The sequence below is a fragment of the Strix aluco genome, chromosome 6 (genome assembly GCF_031877795.1).
Source record: "Strix aluco isolate bStrAlu1 chromosome 6, bStrAlu1.hap1, whole genome shotgun sequence".
NCBI lineage: Eukaryota > Metazoa > Chordata > Aves > Strigiformes > Strigidae > Strix > Strix aluco.
In genome coordinates, this window is record NC_133936.1 from 18,453,896 (window position 1) to 18,471,236 (window position 17,341).

Genomic DNA, 17,341 nt, shown 5'->3' on the forward strand with positions numbered 1-17,341 from the left:
GAGACCAGGCTGTGCAATGCTCAGGGATCCTGGAGGGAGGAACACACCCCCACCCCACCCCTGCCCAGTCTCTGCAGCTCCTTTCCCATACATGGGGTCCCCACTGGCAGCATCAGGCCCCCCACTGCACAGCTTGAGCCCTTCTGAGAGGAGACACTGACATCAGATCCCCCTCCCTTAAGCTGATTAGGGCAATGAGGACACATCCAACCAGATGCCACCAAGGCCATGAGAGTGACCAGACCCTGGAGGGAGGCAGAGGGGGCAGCACAGAGTCCCCAGATCTGGAGGCTGCTCTGATCTGGGGGGCACAGGGAGAGGGGCTGGGGGCTGACCACCCCCTCCACGTGCCGGGTAATTGCACAGCACCCCCTACACAGCCGGTCTGATCCATGACGTAAGCCTGGCCCCCAGCCCTGTCATCCTGGACATCCGATGAGGGTGGGATGAGGAGCACAGCCCCAAGTCGGGGGGGCAGGCAGAGGGGAGCCCCTGAGCCCACGCCAGCCACCCCGGGCAGCGGTGGATCCATGGGCATGCTCCTGAAGCTGGGCAAGCAGTGGTCCCCCACTCACTGCATCGATGTCACACATGAGTCTGGTTCCATGGCTGAGGACCTCCCTGCTCCTGGCACAGCACAGCCCAGCAAGGACACCTGCTGCAGGATCAGGCCATGCTGGGCCCAGTGCATCACCCCAAGCTGGTTGCACAGGGCTCTGTGGGTCATGAGGGATTTTGCTCCTGGCATCCCAAATTCCCCTGGATGATGGCAGGGTGACAGACATCCCACCAGGCCAACTGCATCTCCTCTTTGCCTCCAGCTGCCACATCCCTTGCTAGCCTGGGAATAGGGTAAGTAGCTTCGCTGGAGGGGTGTCTCAAGAAGCTCAGAGGTTTCCAGCTCTGCCCTATCTCTTGGGGGCTGTAAGAGCCAGAGGTGATGAGAAAAGGTGATGCAGCAGGGTGGCCGCATCCTCCCCACCCCTGCTCTGGCTCGTATGGGAGGGAATTTGCTGGGTGGTTTCCTCTCTTGCCAGCCCCCTGAAGACACGAGAAGACACAGGTCACAGCACCTCTCTGTTTTATTGAAGACCAATCCCTCCCCCCAGCCAGCGCAGAGCCCAGCATGCCCAGCTCTTCTTCATCCGCTGGGCCAAAGTCCTGCTCTGGAGGATGGAGACACCTCCTTGGACCCAGGCAAAGAGACTCAGGGCTGCCCCTCAGTGCCTGGGATTCCCAGCCCTGCTGTCATCCCTCCTCCTGCTCAACCTCCCAGTCAGCCTTGTCCCTGGGGATGTCCCCACCCATGGAGGGTGTCCCACCAAGCCCTGTATGTGAGGGGCTAAAGCCACAGTAAAACTGGAGCATTAAACTTGGAAGTGACCAGCAGGACATGGGCTCATGTGCAGGATGTCAGGGACTCTCCCCTTCTGTGGTGTGGTCCTTGGGCACTGGGAAGAGGGCAGAGCTGTGAGGACCAGGCTCTGCTGCCTCTGGGTTCTGTCCTTGCCCTGAGGGTTGGCAGTGCCCCCCACATCTGCCCCTGGTACCTCCAACCCCAGAGCCCTGCCCAGGGCAGGAGTTAACCCATGAAGAGAATCTCCTCTCCAGACCAAAGCTTCTCCTGAGGTCTGGAGGAAGCCACCATCGACAGGAGGTGTAGGAGGAATGGAGGAAAGGAAGGCTTTGGAGGCAAAGGTAGGGGACCAAGGAAGAGCAAAGAGAGTCCCATTTCCTTGCCCCTCCCAGGGGGACCCTCACCCATGGACACAGTTGCCCTGGGGCCCCAGCTCCCGACTCCTCTCTGCAGGGAGAGGGGAGGGCAGGCACAGGCTGGGGGCAGAGCTAAAGACGTTCATGGGGTGGGCAGCATGTTGCAAAGGAAAAGGGGGGCGCAGTCCCTGCAAGGAGGAGAGCCCATGTTTTTTTCTTCCATTCACACCCTGCTTTAGCTATTAATGTCTGTTTCCAGGATCACGGATGCCTCCTCACCCTAAATTTAGATGGCTTCTCTCCTCCAGCCACCCACATCAGGGACCCAACCCAACTACCCTGCAAGCACCCTTTGCCCCCCATGCCACTTTCCAAATCTAGAAGGGGGCAACTGAGAGCAGGGCACGATCCCACCCCCCCATCCCTCCCTGCTGAGCTTCCCAGCCCCACGCTGCCGGGGACGAGGAGCTCTGCTTGGCGTGGCCGAGCCCCTAATGGTAATGATTGTTCATGTTGTTGAGGTGGGAGGCTGCCATGGCGCTGAACGGGGCAGAGGGCTGGAGCCCGTGCCCGGGGTAGAGGGACGGGCTAGAGCCAGGCCAGTAGGAGAAGCCGGCTGGTGTCACCCCCGAGGTCATGAGGTTGAGTTTGGAGATGCCTGAGAAGGGCAGCGGGGCCAGGTTGCCCTGAAATTTGTAGAGGGTGTGATCGGGAGCGGCCGGCTGGCACACCTGCGCCAGCCCGTGGAAGTCGAACTTGTAGGCGTAGCGCTTGCCGTGGACCTTGGTCATGATGTTCTTGTCGTAGTAGTAGCGCAGTGCCCGGCTCAGCTTGTCATAATTCATGTTGGGTTTGCTCTTCCGCTCGCCCCAGCGCCGCGCCACCTCATCAGGGTCGATCAGCTTGAACTCCCCGTTCGTGCCTTCCCAGGCGATGCAGTTCAGGTTGGCCCGGTCCGAGAGCAGCTCCAGCAGGAACTGCCACAGCTGGATCTGCCCGCTGCCTGCAAGGCCAAGCCCCGCAGAAGTTAAAGTTCCCTCTCAGGACACAAGGAGTGGGGCAGGATGTGCCCCGGTGTCCTCAACCCTCTGCTATGTTGCCCCCTCCTGGACCCAGGTTTCAGATGCACCTCATTGCATCTTCGCTCTAGAGACACAGAAGATAGTAACGAGGTCTTATCTCCTTTGCAGCATCCTTATCCCCATCCTGCCCCCCAAGCAAGAGGAAGGGAGGATGCCTCTGCATCTCTGGACAGGAGTAGGAGTGCTCAGAGGTCAATGGAGGCTGCGGTGGGTCTGGATCCAGGGTCCCCACATCCCTCCTGCCCTCATTCACACTCCACTGAAGATGAACACTTGCTCATTTGCTTTACTGTGGGTATCTCGCCTAGTTCTTTCATCTGCAGCCCCAAGAAGGAGGTATCTTGGCAGCACTAGATTCATCCCAGCACCAGTATTCCCCACTGCCACCTCTGCTTGAAACTGGGCTGGTGTCACAGCACAGCCCTTACCCATCTCTAGGGGCACTGTGCCCTGCAAGGATGTCTCCATGATGAGCTGAAGTCAGGGTGCAACACTGCTCTGACCTGCACCCCTGGCAGGCGCAGGCCGGTATAGGGGAAGGAGAGACCAGGACAGTACCTGCTGTGGCTTTGAATCAGGTACCAATGTTCCTTACTTCCACAGGAAAACTGTCCTCTCTGAGCCACGGCCATTGCACCCACAGCTGATACTGAGGAGAACCCTTGGGGGTGCCCAGGATGCCCCTGTGCCAGACTGTGCACACACAGGAGCCTGGCACACCTGGACATGCCCATGCTGAGGCACACAGACAGGCTCCACTGAGTCTGGCCAGAGGTCACGAGAGGAGAGGGTCCCTAGACCTCAGGGTGACGAACAGCCCCACTCCTGGGACCCAGCCACCCTGCAGAGCTGCCCTGCACTTACCCAGACACCCCCCACTCTCTCCCAAGCAGCATCCCCTGCACATCCCTGCTCCTGACCCTGGCCCTTGCAGCACAGGCTCTTCCCTCAGCAGAAGAAGCATCTTTGCATTTCATCCTCCTCTCTGTGCTTTTCTGCCACTATTTTGTCTAAGGGTTCTTGGATCCCATATAGAGGTTTAGCACCCATGACCGCTGCAGCAGGCAGTCCCATGGCTCAGCTGTGTTTCCCACAAAGAACCACCTTGTCCTGATTTTTTCATACCCACCTATTTCATTTGGTGCCCCCCCTGCCCCATTCTTGCTCTGGAAGAAGCAGGGAACAGCCTTTCCTCATCCATCCCCATTCACCAAACCCCCCTCAGATGTCCCGATTCAGGCAGCCGAGCCCAGGTCTTTCCAAGGTATTGTATTTCCAAATCCCCCATCCTGGGACCGAGGTGGGGGATCTCTCCTCTCTAGAGATCTTCCCTCTTCTCTGTCCCTGTAGCCCCCACCCCGGGCTCCCGCTATCCCTCACCCACGAGGTGCCCCACCCCACGCAAGCAGGGCAGGGTGGTGTTGGGGGGTGCTGCTGGGTGGGGCAGCGAGGCTCAATCCTGCCTGCCGCAGGGTGCTGTGCTGCAGCGCCCGGCAGCTCCCCGAGGGAACCTCCAGGGATCCAAAAAGGTCCTTCTCACCGCAGCACAGTGTGCAGAGTACAGCTGGGGCAGAGTCCGCAGTGCAGAGGCAAAAGGGCCCCCACCAGTCCGGCTTTGCCCCCCTCGCTCCCCTAAACCAGAGCTCCCCTTTTCCCGCTCAGAGCACTCCCTGGCCTGTCTCCTTGCCAGACAGGCAAGCTACGTGGCCCAAGCACCACAGCGCTGGCTCCCTGGCCACCTGATGACCAGTGCTGCTGTGCTCCCCAGCAGGCTCTAGGCTGCTCCCTGGCCAGCCCTTGGTCGATCCCCAGAACCCCTGGACGGCTTTCCCTGGACGGATGGGTCCGGCTCCCGGGGATCCATCATCTCCCAGCCAACCCCAGCCCCTCACCGGCAAGTCCCTCCCGGGTGCGATCGCACCTCATTCCCCCGCTCCCAAGAACGGGTCCCCCGAGCCCGGATTATCCCCCCACACCTCCCGGGCTGGCTGGCAGCTCCCTCCCCGTCGAATGTCCCCGGAGCACCTGGGGGACCGAGCTGGGACCCCGCACCCGCCCCGCCCCGCTGCGAGGGTCCGAAGCGGTCCGGGGCGCTGGGCAGCCCACTCCTCTCCGCTGCAACGGGACGGCGGGTCCCGGCCGTCGGGGCTCGACCGTTCTCCCCGTGGGTTTTGGCGGCGGGATGCTCCCAGCCCGAGCCGCCCACAGCAGCAGGGAGCGGGGCTCCGCCGCGGCCGTGTCCCGCGTGGGCAGTGCCCCGCACACGGACGGGAAGGGATCCCCGATGGCTGCGGGGCGGCGAGGGATGCGTGTGCCCCGGGGGGGTCCCCGCGGCGGGCGGGGCGGGGGGAGCGGGGCCGGGGAAGGGGCAGCCGTGCTCTTACCTTTCTGCACTCCGGGGCTGAGAGACCCCCACGCCTGGCTCTTCCCGTCTTTGAACAAAGTTTCCCCGACTGGATCTGGGGGGAAAAAGGGGCGCGGGTGGGGGTGGAGGGGGGGGCTGGAGCCAGGCGGGACCGCGACCCCCCGGCGCCCACCCGCGGGCAGCCTCCCCGCAGCCCCCGGCCTCTCCCCCTCGCCTGCCCCGCCGCCGCGGCGAAGCCAGGAAACGCGTCCAGGAAAAAGGAAATCCGATTTCCGACCGAGCCGGGGAAGCTTTTAAATAGGAATAGAAAATCCCCCGGGCTGGGGTAGGGAGGAGAGAGGGAGAGAGGGAGAGAACTGCGGGGCAGGGGGAGAGGGAGAGGAGGCGGGTGGGGTGGAAGGATGGGTAGCAGGAGCGGCAGGTGGAAGGAAGGACGAGTGTCGGTGTTTGGGGAGCAGACGGCTGGGGAAAGGAGAGATAGATGGAGAGAGGGGTGGAAGGAAGGAAGGAGAGAGAGATGGGTGGATGGACAGAAGGACAGAAGGGAGGCTGGATGGGTAGATGGAGGGAAGGATAAGAAGAAGGAAGGGAAAGAAGGGCGAGCGGTTGACAGGTGGAAGGAAGGGCAGGTAATGGGTGAGGTGGAGGAAGAATGGGCTGATGGAAGGGACCAGGGTAGGTGGAAGGGATGGCCGGTAGCGGGGACAGAAGTAGGGACGGAGGGACGAGTGGGTGGGTGGAAGGATGGATGAATGGAAGCATAGGGGAAGGATGGGTGGAAGGATGGGTTGGAAGGACAGAAAGGTGGATGGAAGGATGGAAGGATAAGGGGGGTCGGTGGGTGGATGAAGGATGGAAGGGAGGACAGCTGTGCGGGCATGGAAGGCGGCGAGGGCAGCTGGAAGGAAGGAGGAAGGGGTGTTGGGGGGCTGGAAGACAGAAAGGGAGGATGGATGGAGGGAGAGGGGAAGACAGGGTGGGCGCTGGAGGGAGACGGGGCAGAGAAGGGCCCCAGGGCAGCGGCGGGGCAGGGCGGGCGGGGGCCGGGTGCTGTGCGGTGCACGGCGCTGCGGCGGGGCAGCGGCCGGGGGGGTCCGCCCGTACCTGGCAGGTACATGTTGAGCAGCAGTGGCACCGCTCCGGCGCCGTGTCTCATGGCAGCTGTGGGGGCGGCCCGCGGGCTGCATGTTTTAATATTCCTGCCCCTATTATTATTATTATTATTCCACTTTATCAGGGAGCAGCTGATGGCGAATAAATGGCAGCGGGACGGGCAGGGGACGGGCAGGGGCCGGGAGAGGCGGGGGGGTGGGGGGGGAGTTTCCAGGCAACTCGCAGAGGCTCGGGGCCCCGGCTCCAGCAATTTCCTCCGCTGTAATTAAAGCGGGCGCTGCCCCCCCCCCGCCCCTTCCCCGCACCCCCCCCCCCACCCCCCCCACCTCCCCCCTCTATCGGGCCCGCATCAGACTTTAATCACGGCCGCGGGTTTCTATGGAGAGCGGCTCGGGCCGCTTCCTGCCTCTTCCGCCTCCTTAACTCTTCGCAAACACGGCGCTGCCATCCCAGCCGGGAGCGGGGCTCGGACACTGCCTGGAGACCGCCGGGGCCCGGCCTCCCACCGCCCCCCTCAGCGTCCCGCTCCCCGCCCGCCCGGCACCTCACCGCGCAGAGTTGGCATCGTCCCTCCGAGCCACCCGTGGGGCTCTGTGCCTGCCCCTTCCCCAGCTCCGGGGTCCCCAGCGCAGTCCTGGGGTCCCCTTGCAGGTCCCAGAGCCCTGGGGTGAGTCGGTTGGGTCCCCATGTCCCTCCAGCTCCGGGACAGCAGTGATGTGATCCCTTTGCAGTGCCCAGAGCTCCAGGGTGGGGAAGTGCATCTTCTGCGGTCGGTGGCACCAGGACGTACCACAGCTCTGCCTCCTCCCTGGCTTCTCCGTGCCCTTCTGGACAGTCCCTGCCTCGGGGACGGTTAAGCTGTGACCATCCTGGGGTCCCCAGCCCTGTCCCGATCTCTTATGCATCTTTATTAGGAGCTGTAGAAGCTGGGTGACCCCCAACACCCACCCGAACCTGCATGGCCCCATCTCCACCAGCCCTGGGTGTTGTGAAGACGAAAGTGCAATTTGGGGAAAAACTTCTAACAGGGAAAGGGTCTGGGGTGATCTTGGATCCCAAAAGATACATCTGGCCAGGTTTTTCCCCATCAACCATGGCTCCAGCTGCCACATGCAGGTGCGGGGTGCCAGCAGAGGCTTTGTCCCCCCAGCCAAGAGCGGACCCTCTACCAACACCCCACAGCTCAAGGCAGGCAGGCAGCGTGCCAGCAGCGGGCACCAGCTCTGCTCCATGAGTCCAATGCGGTACAGCCAAGCTGCCCATCAGCCCATGACCTCTCTTGCGGTGGTTCATTGATGTCTGAAGAATGAGCTCTCACACCGGACTTAGCCAAATTTCTTGAAAGTGGTCATCACAAGACGTGAATGCAATGGAAATCACGATACAGTCATGTCAGACCCATGGATATTATTTATGCCACAGCTGAAATGTGCCCTGCATAAGGAGCTGCAGCCCACAGGTAGCAACACTCAGCTGGGGTGCCTCGGGGTGCCACAGCCCAAAGGGGCTGGTGGCTCCTCCCGGGTGGGGGTGTCCAAAGGGTGTAGGAAACAGGGGGTCCCATGGGTGCTGAGCTGAGCTCCGGGTGCTCCACCCCTGCTGCCCATCTCTGTCGGGGACAGAGAGCAGATGCTGGCAGGGGGACACACAAGCAGAGCCCACAGTACTCCCCCACCAATTCCCCACCAATTCTATTTGGATGTAACAGTCCTAAATAGTTTCTCTTCCCCCAGTTTGTCCCCTGTACTACCCTGAACCCCATCACAGGATGTCCCAGCTCCGTACAACTCAACAGCCCTGGCTGCTCCCCCCATCCCTCTCCTTCCCAGCCCCCCTGAGCCCCACCGCCCATTGCAGCTCTCCCAGCAGCAGCTCTGCAGCCTCCCAGACTTGCTTTCGCTGCCTGAGTCACAGGAACAAACGCAGGCAACGGAAAACAAGCCCCAGAGACAACAGGGTGAGCTGGGGAGGGGGCCAGACCCGCTGAGCCCCTCTCCCCTGGCAGCCCCAGTGACCAGGATCCTGCCCCAACAAACCTGCATGGCAGAGGGCATGGAGGGGGGGGAGTGGGAGGGTCTGGGCTGAGGGCTCCTGCATCAGCCTAGAGTCGGGGGATCAGTTTGGGATCAGCCTGAGAAGCAGGGTTAGGGCTGTGGGAGCTGGGAATAGGGGGTTGTGAGGGGCACAAGGTTTGGAGACTCATGGGTCCCTGGGAAAGCCAGTGGTGGGGGGCTTACAGTGGGGGGCTGAGAGGGCTGAGGGGTCCAGAGTGGCAGGGAGTGTGGGGTCCCAGGGGCTGGGGAACCCTGTGCCCATAGGGAACTTTGGGGAGTTGAAAGTTGTGACCCCAGGTTCATGGGGGAGCTGGGACAGACCCACAGGATAGGGGCCGAGGAGGGGGGGGGGGGGGGCAGGTCCAGGGAACAGGGCCCCAGGTCTGTGGGGGAGCCAGGGAACGGGGCTTCGGGTCCATGGGGGATCTGGGAGATGAGGGTTCAGGTCTGTGGGGCTCCAGGGGACAGGGTCTGGACACGTGGAGCACCCAGCTGGCAGCAGCAGCAGGTCCCCCTGGCCGCAAGCAGGCAGTCTGCCCCCCGCCCCCAGCTCTCCACCCCACACTCCCCCAGGACAGAGCAGTAAAGACCCCACATTTTGCTGTGACCCCCACAGCTCCCCCCCCCATCGCAGCCCTGTGAGCAGGTGCCCAGGACAACTTCACCTGTGTGCCGGCGGCGTGGAGCAGAGCCGAGCTGACGTGGCCTTGGGCTGGCTGCAGCCCGGCCGGGTGTGCAGGAATGTGTTTGTGCAGGGGGAGAGGCCGGCTGCTGTGGGGCTGTGGCGGGGTGGGGCCAGCGGGGACACGGAGGGGACAGGGGAGGGCTGGGGGGCACCCCTCAGCAGGGACGCCCTGCGGGATGGGGACGCACAAGGTGCCGGGGCTTTTGCATGGCGCATGTTGGGGTGCAAGGGGAGAGGGAGTGGGGACATGCAGGGCGTGAATGCGTACACTTGTGTGCACACTCGTGTGCAAGCTCACGTGTGCAGTGCACACGCTCACACACACGCCAGGGCTGGGGTCTCCGTGCAGCCCTGGGTGCAGGGTGGGCACATGCTGGCCCCCAGCCCAGTCCTTCCTAGTGTCCCAGCACCCTTCTGGGGCACCCACAGCCTCAAGGCCAGGCATGCTTGTAGCAGGGTGGGCATCCGGGGGTCCAGGCATCCAAGTCACCCGGCACCTTTCCACCATCCTGTGGCTTTAGAGGGGATGTCCCAGGTGTGGGGAGCACCTCAGGACTGGAGGCCTGCACCCCAGGACAGCTTGGGGTGCCACAGCAGGATGGAAGAGGAGGAGGAGGCCAGGAAAGGGTGCTGGAGGAGGAGGAGGCTGGGTGGGGCTCCTAGTGTGCCTGGGCAGAGCCGGAGCCGGATGCTGGCACGGATGTGCTGGCGTGGCCAGGCTGGGGGTGGGGGGACCTGGACCCTAAGGGTGCTGGGAGCAGTGAGCTGAGCCCCCTGCCAGTTGCAGGAGACTGGCCTGAGGACCTCCTGCCCTGTCCCCCACACCCCCACATAACCCTGTACGCCTCCTCTATAAGCCAGTGCTCCCAACCCTGCCCCAGCTGTGGCCATCCCATCTGTGGCAGTCCCCCCCTCCCAGATGACCCCAATAGTTCTCCTCCTCCTCAGGCCCACAGCAGGCAGGGACCCTCCTCTCTCTTCCAAACTGGGGTGCAGAGAGAGGGGACCTCGTGTTCACAGGCTTTGTAGCAATCACCTTCCCTGGCACTGAGCCTGGGAGGAGGACCCAGGGCACCCTGGATGCCCCTTCCTGGCTCCAGCCCCTTCTTTGCCCAGTAAGGGCAGTAAATTCCCATTTCCCCAGCCGGAGCATCATGGGGGTGGGAAACATTCTTCGTCCCCTCTACTTGCTGTGCATGGACCAGAGGTGAGATGCAGAGAGCTCAGCCCAGGGTGGTGGTGACCGTGGATCCAAAACCACCTGGGGAATGGAAAACCCCTTCCAGCTGCTGAGAGCTGGGGGGCAGCAGGGTAGGGGCAGACACCCTGCCTCCCACCCCACAGGGGGTCCCTCGGGCCTAGCAGCCCCCTGAGGAGCAGAGCAGAGGCAGGAGCACCCTTTTTTTTTGACAAATGCCTTTATTTGCTACCGGATAGAGGTCTATTGCACAGCAGCCCAGAGGCTGCGGGGCATGCGGCCCTGCCCCTGCTCAGTGCTGGACGCGGCGGATGGATTGGATCTGGTTGGTGTGGGCCTGGCTGCTGTATTCATTGTACTTCTTGAACTCGCCGTTCTGTCTGTCCCGCTCCAGCACGTACTGGTAGCCCCTGTATCCCGGGTACTGGTATGCCACCCACCTGCAAGCAGACCCCTGGCTCAGAGACCCAGGCCAAATTGCCCCCTTCCATCCCATCCCATCCCATCCCATCCCATCCCATCCCATCCCATCCCATCCCATCCCATCCCATCCCATCCCTTCCCACCCTTCTGCTTTGCCCCGGGAGGGGAGGGACAGAAAACACCCCACAGCTTGGATTATTGGTGGAAGGGGAGCAGGCAGACACCCCTCCTTTTTGGGGTCCCCTTTCCCCATCCCTGGGGCTATGCAGGAGGGAGGTGCTTGCTGAAGCCCTACTCTTGGTTCCCACCACCCCCTCCCCGCCGGCAGGACTCACGCTCCGGCGTTCACTTTGATGGATGCCACCTCCTTGTTGCCCCAGCCCATGGCCTGCAGCGAGGGGTAATCGTCGCTCAGCTCAAACTTGTGCCCCTGGAAGTTCTCAGCCTCGTAGAGGATGACTTTGCTGTCGTTGTGGTTCTGTGAAGGGAGAGAGCTGGGGTCAGCGAGGATGGGGTGGCTTGGGCAGGAATAGGGGATGTGGCATCAGAGGAAGACACAGCAAGGCACAGTGGGAGGACTGGGACCACGGTCAGCTTTGGTGCAAGGCATGGGCATGTCCTTCAGCCTGCCATCCCTCACCAGGACACCCAAGGGCTGCCCAGAGGATGCTGTTCTCATGTTCCTCTGGTCCCAATGCACAGCAGCCAGTGAGGGTGGCAGTGGCCACATCCTCTGCACCCACACAGGCTCCTGCCCTCAGCATCCTCGCAGTCCCCGTGGCTGCAGGAAGGTTTCAGGGCAAGGCAGGCTGCTGAGAGTGGTCCCCCCTGCTCTGTGGGGCTTTGCTGGGTGCTGGGCACCGAGGGGTTAATCACTGGGACACTGAGCAATGCGGCACTGTCCCCCGTGCCCAGCCCCCACAGCATCTATCTGCACCGAGGAGCAGTCCTGCCAGCAAGGAGTGATCTTATCGCATCCCCTTTATTAAAGCCCAAGCATATCTGCCTGGTGATTATTAAAAGTTGGGGGGGGACCCCCCGCTCGGAGGTGCAGACGTGCCGCTATTGCGAGCGCCAGTGTCTCTGCAGATGGAGCGATAGAGGCTGCATCTGCCTGGGCATGGCTTGGATACCCCAGGCGGGAGGGGGATGGACCCTGCACCCCAATCATCCCTGTGGTCCTGCCAGCTCCCCCCTGCTCACCCCATCCCCAGTTATCCAGGGTGGGGGGACAAGGCCCATGGACCCCAGCCTGGGAGGTGGCTCTCCAATGCACAAAGCAAAAGGAGCTGGGATGGTGTTTCAGGCTGAATTTTAGCCCTAAAGAGCATCCCAGGACCCTTGCAGGGAGGCAGGACCCAGTTGGTGCAGCCATCCCTCCACCCTACGGCACTTCCATGTGTGCCTCAGCCCGCCATCCCATATCACACCTATTCCATCCTTCTGTCTGTCCCTCATCTCCCCCCATGCTGGACTGTCGGGGTGCACTGTGGTGATGTCCCCGTAACTCACCGCGCACTTGACGGGTCGGAATGAGAGGAGGTGCTCGGTCCTGTAGCCGCTGTTCCCGCTCCAGGCCTCCCACCGGGGATAGTCACCCTTCTCCAGAATAAACTGCTGCCCCTGGTACTCAGGGTACTCGAAGCCCACCCAGCTGGAGGGGAGAGGAGGAAAGCCCTCAGGGATGTGCAGCGCAGCCCCCAGGCTCAGCCCAGGGCCAGCTTCTCCCTCCTGCGCAGGGGACGGAGACGTCCTGGCAGGGTGTGGGTCTGTCACGGAGGTTGGGGTCCTTGCTAGCAGAAAATGTCCCTTTTGAGAGTGGGACCCCTCTCCCCAGGGCCACACCGTTGCCTCTGACCCATGCCTCAGCTCGGCAGGGTCTCCCTGCTTTGCAGATGGGGAAACTGAGGTACCACGCAAGGAGCACAGGGAGGGAGGTCACACGATGAGACTGTGTTGGAGCCGAGGAAGGACCCAGGTGTCCTGGCTCTCTGGCAGCTCCCGACAGTTCCCTGGGAGCAGCGGGTTTGGGGTGTGCCAAGGGGCCGCGGGGCTGGCAGGGCACTTACGGGCCAGACTCCACCTTGATGGAGCGGATCTTGCGGAAGCCGCGCTCCATGATGCTGGGACACTCCATGAGGAACTCGCAGCGCTTGCCCTGGAAGCTCTCCTCCTCCCACACCGTGATCTTGTACTGCCCCAGGGTGTCCATGGCTTCGCTGCTGGTCATGCGGGTCACTCGGCTGCTGGCAGAGCCCCACGCATCACCCCGGGCAGGTGCCCACCATCAGCCCCCAGCCACCCCGCTGCCTGCCACAGAGCCTGGAGTGCCGGCGGTGCTGCCCTCACACATCCCATGCCACCGGCCCCTCACCCTCCCAGGCTGGCACGGGGGCTGCTTCCCATTCCCCTTTCCTTAGTGCTAGGGGATCTCCGGTGACCCCCAAGTTGCAGAGGGCACTTTGCGATGCCCCATCTCTCCATGTGATGTACCCGGGGCTGCTGCAGTTTCTCTGCTCCCAGGCTCCCTGAGATGACTCCTGGGGTCGGCTGGGTGCAGTGGCACTGTACCCAGTGCAGGGGGGTGGCAGTGACCCCCACTCAGACACGGGTGTGGGGTGCAGGTCTGGGGCAGAGCAGCCCAGCTCTTGCAAAGATGGGTGCCAGCATCCCTCCTGCCCGCACAGGGTACCCCTGCGGTGCCACGCAGCACCCCGCAGCTTGCCCTTCCCCAGAGTGTCGGTGGCGAGGGGGGGGGGGCTTGGTGTGGGGGGGGGGGCGAAGGGAGCGTGGCAGCGCCTGTGCAGTGGGGGGGCTTGGGGGCTCACAGCCTGGTACTTACTTGGTCGGCAGGGCACAGAAGCGAAGGTGGCGGTGCCGGCGCCGGCTTTTCCCCTCGCCCTTTATAGGCGGGCACCGAAGTGCCGATGGTGCAGGCGGGCAGGGCGCTGTGTCAGCAGGCAGGGGATGGGGGGGGACAGGGTGCGCACCCACCCCAGACTCCGGCTGTCCATTCCACTTAGGCAGTGTGGCGAGAGCAGCCCCCCCGCACCCCGCGGGGCTGACAATGAAAGTGCTGGGCTGTGTTTGCGCAGGGGCTCAGGGCACAATGGGCAAAGGGCCTGACGCACCGCTTTCCTTTCTGCCCCCGGACAATGTCCCTGCTTGGCCCAGGGATTAGGGACCCAGCCTTTCCCAGGGCACTGGCAGCCTTTGCCAGGGTTGAGGCTGGTGGGAAGGAGGTGCCAGGGTGAAGCGGAGATTTGCCAGCTGGGAGCTGAGGGGCACTGATGTCCTCACACTAGGATGCGGGACTTGCCTGGGGCTGCATCTGCCCCTCTGCCTAGGACTCTGCCACCACGGGTCCCTCCTCCAGCCAGGCTCTGCCTTCCATGTCCCCAGCTGGCAGGGCAGGGACTCAGTCCGCACAGACAGGGCTCCATGTGGGGTGGGAGAAGGTTAGGGTGAGCAAGGGGGGTGAAGAAGGTGTTGGCACAGCCACAACTTGGTTCGTCCATGCTCTAGGAGATGGGCAACACCCTGCAGAGGTTCCTGCGTTGGCTCTGGACCAGGCACGGATCGACCCCAGTTACATGCTGCTCACTCGAAACACCCTGGGCACATCCCTGGCCTGGCAAAGGGCTCCCTGTGCTCCCACACACCTCCAGCCCAGGCAGGGGACACTGTGCACAGCAGGAGGGGACCAGCTTTGGGGCAGAGCTGTGTTCTTCACCTGGGCAGCAGGATCAGCCCTGCCTGGGGCTGCACCGTGCCATGCAGACATCCCCAGTGCCTTCCACCAGGACCTGGGCTGGATAAGGCCAAGACAGGCTGAGCTGTGAAATCTTAGGTCTCTTGGCAGCAGTGTTTCTTGTAGCATCCCTGCGGTGAGGCCAGGCACTCCCACCTTCAGCTGGGCAGAAGCCACGCTGGCTTCCGGGCAAGGGCTGTCCCAGATCACCCCAAACCTTCCCAGAAAAACCCCAGCCCTTCTGGGGGTCCTGAGCATGGGGTCAGCATCCCAAGAGAGCCTGACAGTGCCGGCGAGGGAGGGCGCAGCGTGGGCAGCTTGGCAGGGTGTGTTAGGACGCCTGGCATCTCTCCCCCGTTCTCAGCAAGAATTGGGGACTGAGGGGTAACAACAGGGACGGGCTGGGGGCCGGACTCGTGGGTCCACTCCGTGTCCCCCCCAGTTCTCGACGCCGCGAAGGGCAGCGTTTCCCTCCCGGCTCTGAGGCTGGGCGTCGGGCTGTGCCGATGCCTGCAGGTCCCAGCAGAGGGTGCAGCCTGGCAGCGGTTGGAGCTGGCTCCAGCTAAGGGACGTTGGTGGCCCTGGGCAGGGGACTGGAGAGGTGACCCTCAGCTTGTGACGCCCTGGGTGCTCGTAGCAAGGTGGGGAGACCCTCTGGGAGCTACCTGGGGGAGCAGAGGATGGAGGGAAGGATAGGGATGCTCGCCGGGGGGATGCATGGGGGTAAGCAGACCCCCGGGATGCAGCCCGGTGGCCTGGGGACATCCCTCAAAGTGCTGGGGGGACAGGTTTGGGCAGTCCTTAGGGAAGCCAACACCTTGGGGAAGGTGGGGCAAGATGCAGAGCTAGCGCACTGCAGGGTCCCCCCATGACGCTGCTGCCCCTCGCCGGGGCTGTGTGAGACCGGGTTAATGGGGTGCTATGGGGTATTATGGGGTACAGAGCACTGTGGGGTTTATTACAGAGCATCAGGGCATGGGGCACCCCAGGATATGTGGGATGCTGTGGGCTGTTATGGGGTGTGCGGGGCACAGCAGAGTGCGCTACAGCATCTATGGGGCACTGGTGTTGTGCCACGAGGAGCACACAGGCAGCTCAGCTGTCTCAATACCACCCTTTGGATAAAAGCACTGTGGGGGACGCAGGGGAGAAACCCACCCCCAGATGCAGGTTGTGCCCCTTTCTCACTTCTCAGCTTGTCCCACATGCAGGGATGTGCCTAACCCCCTGCTTTCAGGGCAGCCACATGGGAGCCACAGCTGCGTCCAGGGACAGTAGATCAGGGGGGTCATCCACGAGGGGCTGTGCCGAGGACCCTTCCCCACTGTACCCCAGGGTGCTGATGCAGCCTGGCCTCCCTGGAGCATCTGCCAGCACCTCTGGGCAATCCCTGTCACGAGCCAGCATCCCTGTGGCTGTGTCACCTGCCAGCCCCCAACCACACATGTCCTGTCAGGGACAGAGGCAGGGGGAGGCTGGTGCGGGGGCAGGCAGCAACTCTGCTCAAGGGCAGCAGCTAATACTGGCTCTGGGAGCTGGTTAGTGCTCGCCCAGGGCCTCCTGCATAGGCTAATTTAATAAGGGTCCTGCGTTGCTCCCGACTCAGACTGTTCCATTTGGTAGCAAAACAGATCGGGTTTCTCTGTGCCACCGGGCACAGCGCGGGCAGCCGGAAGCCTCAGGGTACGGTGGGAGGACAGGGTCGCCCCAGTGCTCCACGCCAAGACCAGACCATGTTGTCCATGGTCCCCAGGGTTATACCCTGTGCCTTGTGCAGGCACTGGTCCCGGGACGGTTTTTTCACTCCCTTTTCACCCTGAGCAGGCTGAAGGGCAGCCCCCAGGGAGGTGAGGCAGGTGCTGCCCAGGCATCCTGATGCTGATGCCACATCTGGGACGCATGTGGGGCTCATGGCAGCACACTGTCTTTCCCACTGCTCTCATGTGTATCCAGACTAGCTGACCAGGCTAGCACAGCTGTGTGTGGTCCTGCATCTGTCTGATGCTGTGGGCTGAGCCCTGGCTACCCCCCTGAGCCCCACTAGCACCTCTCTCCTTGTCCCCAACCCTGCTGGGTGCTGCACTGTCACCCCAAGGGGCTCGAGGTCCAGGGGCTGGGCTGAGCAGGAGCAGATGGAGCTGGTGCCGGTCCCTGTTTGTCTTTCTCCCAGTTGCCTGGTGCTCTGTTTGTTCTGGGGATGACTTCCTGCTGCCAGGGCCAAAACAGGTGGCTTTTATTTGCAGGGTCTGGCTGATTAGATCAGGGGCAGTGTGTTGTTCCCCCCTAACCAGCCCCACCGCTCCTTTTCCCTCCCCTTTCTCCCCCAGCCTCATTTCCCTGAGAAATCATCCTCCTCGGTGAGGATGCAAACACCCCCCCTTCCCTTCCCCAAGCATCTCCGCTTTGTGGCTGCTCTGAACATGGCTCCACCAGGATTGGTAAACCCCATCCAAAACTCCCACTTCCATCTGCTGGGTCCCCAAATCCCAGAGCTAAGGGACTTGCTGGGGTCCTCAGTGCCACTTGTCCCCTCCTGGGGCCTTGCTGACCACAGAGGACACACAAGTGCAGGCACATACCTGCTGCAGAAGCCTCCTTGCACAGGCACTGCCTTGCACAGGGACCCCCGGCACACACCAGCCACCCCGCATGCACGTGTCCCCTGCGCACCCAGTCGTCCCCTCCCTGCGGCCGGAAACTCCCGGGATCACAAACAGCCTGGCAGATGTTGCCGGGATTAGCTCCCACACAGTCGCACACGCACGCCGTGGGCTGCCAGCCGTTCCATGCCCGGAGAGGTCGCTTGCACTCAGGCTCCCTTGGGGGGACTTGCCCCAGCTCCTGCTGCACCCAGCGCAGGATGAGTCCTCAGGGTGAGCAGGCAGTGGGAGAGAACTCCGATGGGAACTGGGGACCAAGATGCTGACTGGTCTCTGGGTACCCTCACCAATGACTGG

The 17,341-nt window shown here is 62.8% G+C and overlaps 2 protein-coding genes across 2 annotated transcripts; both read right to left on the bottom strand.

Annotated features, from left to right (window-relative positions):
• Nucleotides 1-1,064: 1,064 nt before the first annotated feature.
• Nucleotides 1,065-7,385, bottom strand: FEV (FEV transcription factor, ETS family member). The gene is made up of 6 exons (XM_074829964.1): nucleotides 7,340-7,385; nucleotides 7,064-7,252; nucleotides 6,265-6,321; nucleotides 5,772-6,058; nucleotides 5,180-5,450; nucleotides 1,065-2,716 (listed from the first exon to the last, which is right to left on the bottom strand). Exons 1-6 carry the CDS (start codon nucleotides 7,383-7,385, stop codon nucleotides 2,205-2,207), a joined length of 1,362 nt encoding a protein of 453 aa, XP_074686065.1. The 3' UTR covers nucleotides 1,065-2,204.
• Nucleotides 7,386-10,502: 3,117 nt separating this feature from the next.
• On the bottom strand, nucleotides 10,503-12,863 carry CRYBA2 (crystallin beta A2). Its single transcript, XM_074828266.1, has 4 exons — nucleotides 12,703-12,863; nucleotides 12,146-12,287; nucleotides 10,969-11,111; nucleotides 10,503-10,650 (listed from the first exon to the last, which is right to left on the bottom strand). The coding sequence occupies exons 1-4, from the start codon at nucleotides 12,861-12,863 to the stop codon at nucleotides 10,503-10,505; spliced, it is 594 nt and encodes a 197-aa protein (XP_074684367.1).
• Between the last annotated feature and the right edge of the window lie 4,478 nt (nucleotides 12,864-17,341).

What these genes read in the sequence shown, in the direction of transcription:
- FEV (XM_074829964.1), bottom strand. Translation starts at nt 7,385, where the DNA reads ATGTGGCAGCTGGAGCCATGGTTGATGGGGAAAAACCTGGCCAGAT. An exon ending in GCTCAACATGTACCTGCCAG is followed by an intron (nt 6,059 to 6,264) that starts GTACGGGCGGAC and finishes CCTTCCTTCCAG; the next exon opens with CTGCCCTCGCCGCCTTCCAT. An exon ending in CAGCCCCGGAGTGCAGAAAG is followed by an intron (nt 2,717 to 5,179) that starts GTAAGAGCACGG and finishes TTGGCCTTGCAG; the next exon opens with GCAGCGGGCAGATCCAGCTG.
- CRYBA2 (XM_074828266.1), bottom strand. Translation starts at nt 12,863, where the DNA reads ATGACCAGCAGCGAAGCCATGGACACCCTGGGGCAGTACAAGATCACG. An exon ending in TCCGACCCGTCAAGTGCGCG is followed by an intron (nt 11,112 to 12,145) that starts GTGAGTTACGGG and finishes CTCCCTTCACAG; the next exon opens with AACCACAACGACAGCAAAGT. An exon ending in ATCAAAGTGAACGCCGGAGC is followed by an intron (nt 10,651 to 10,968) that starts GTGAGTCCTGCC and finishes GTCTGCTTGCAG; the next exon opens with GTGGGTGGCATACCAGTACC.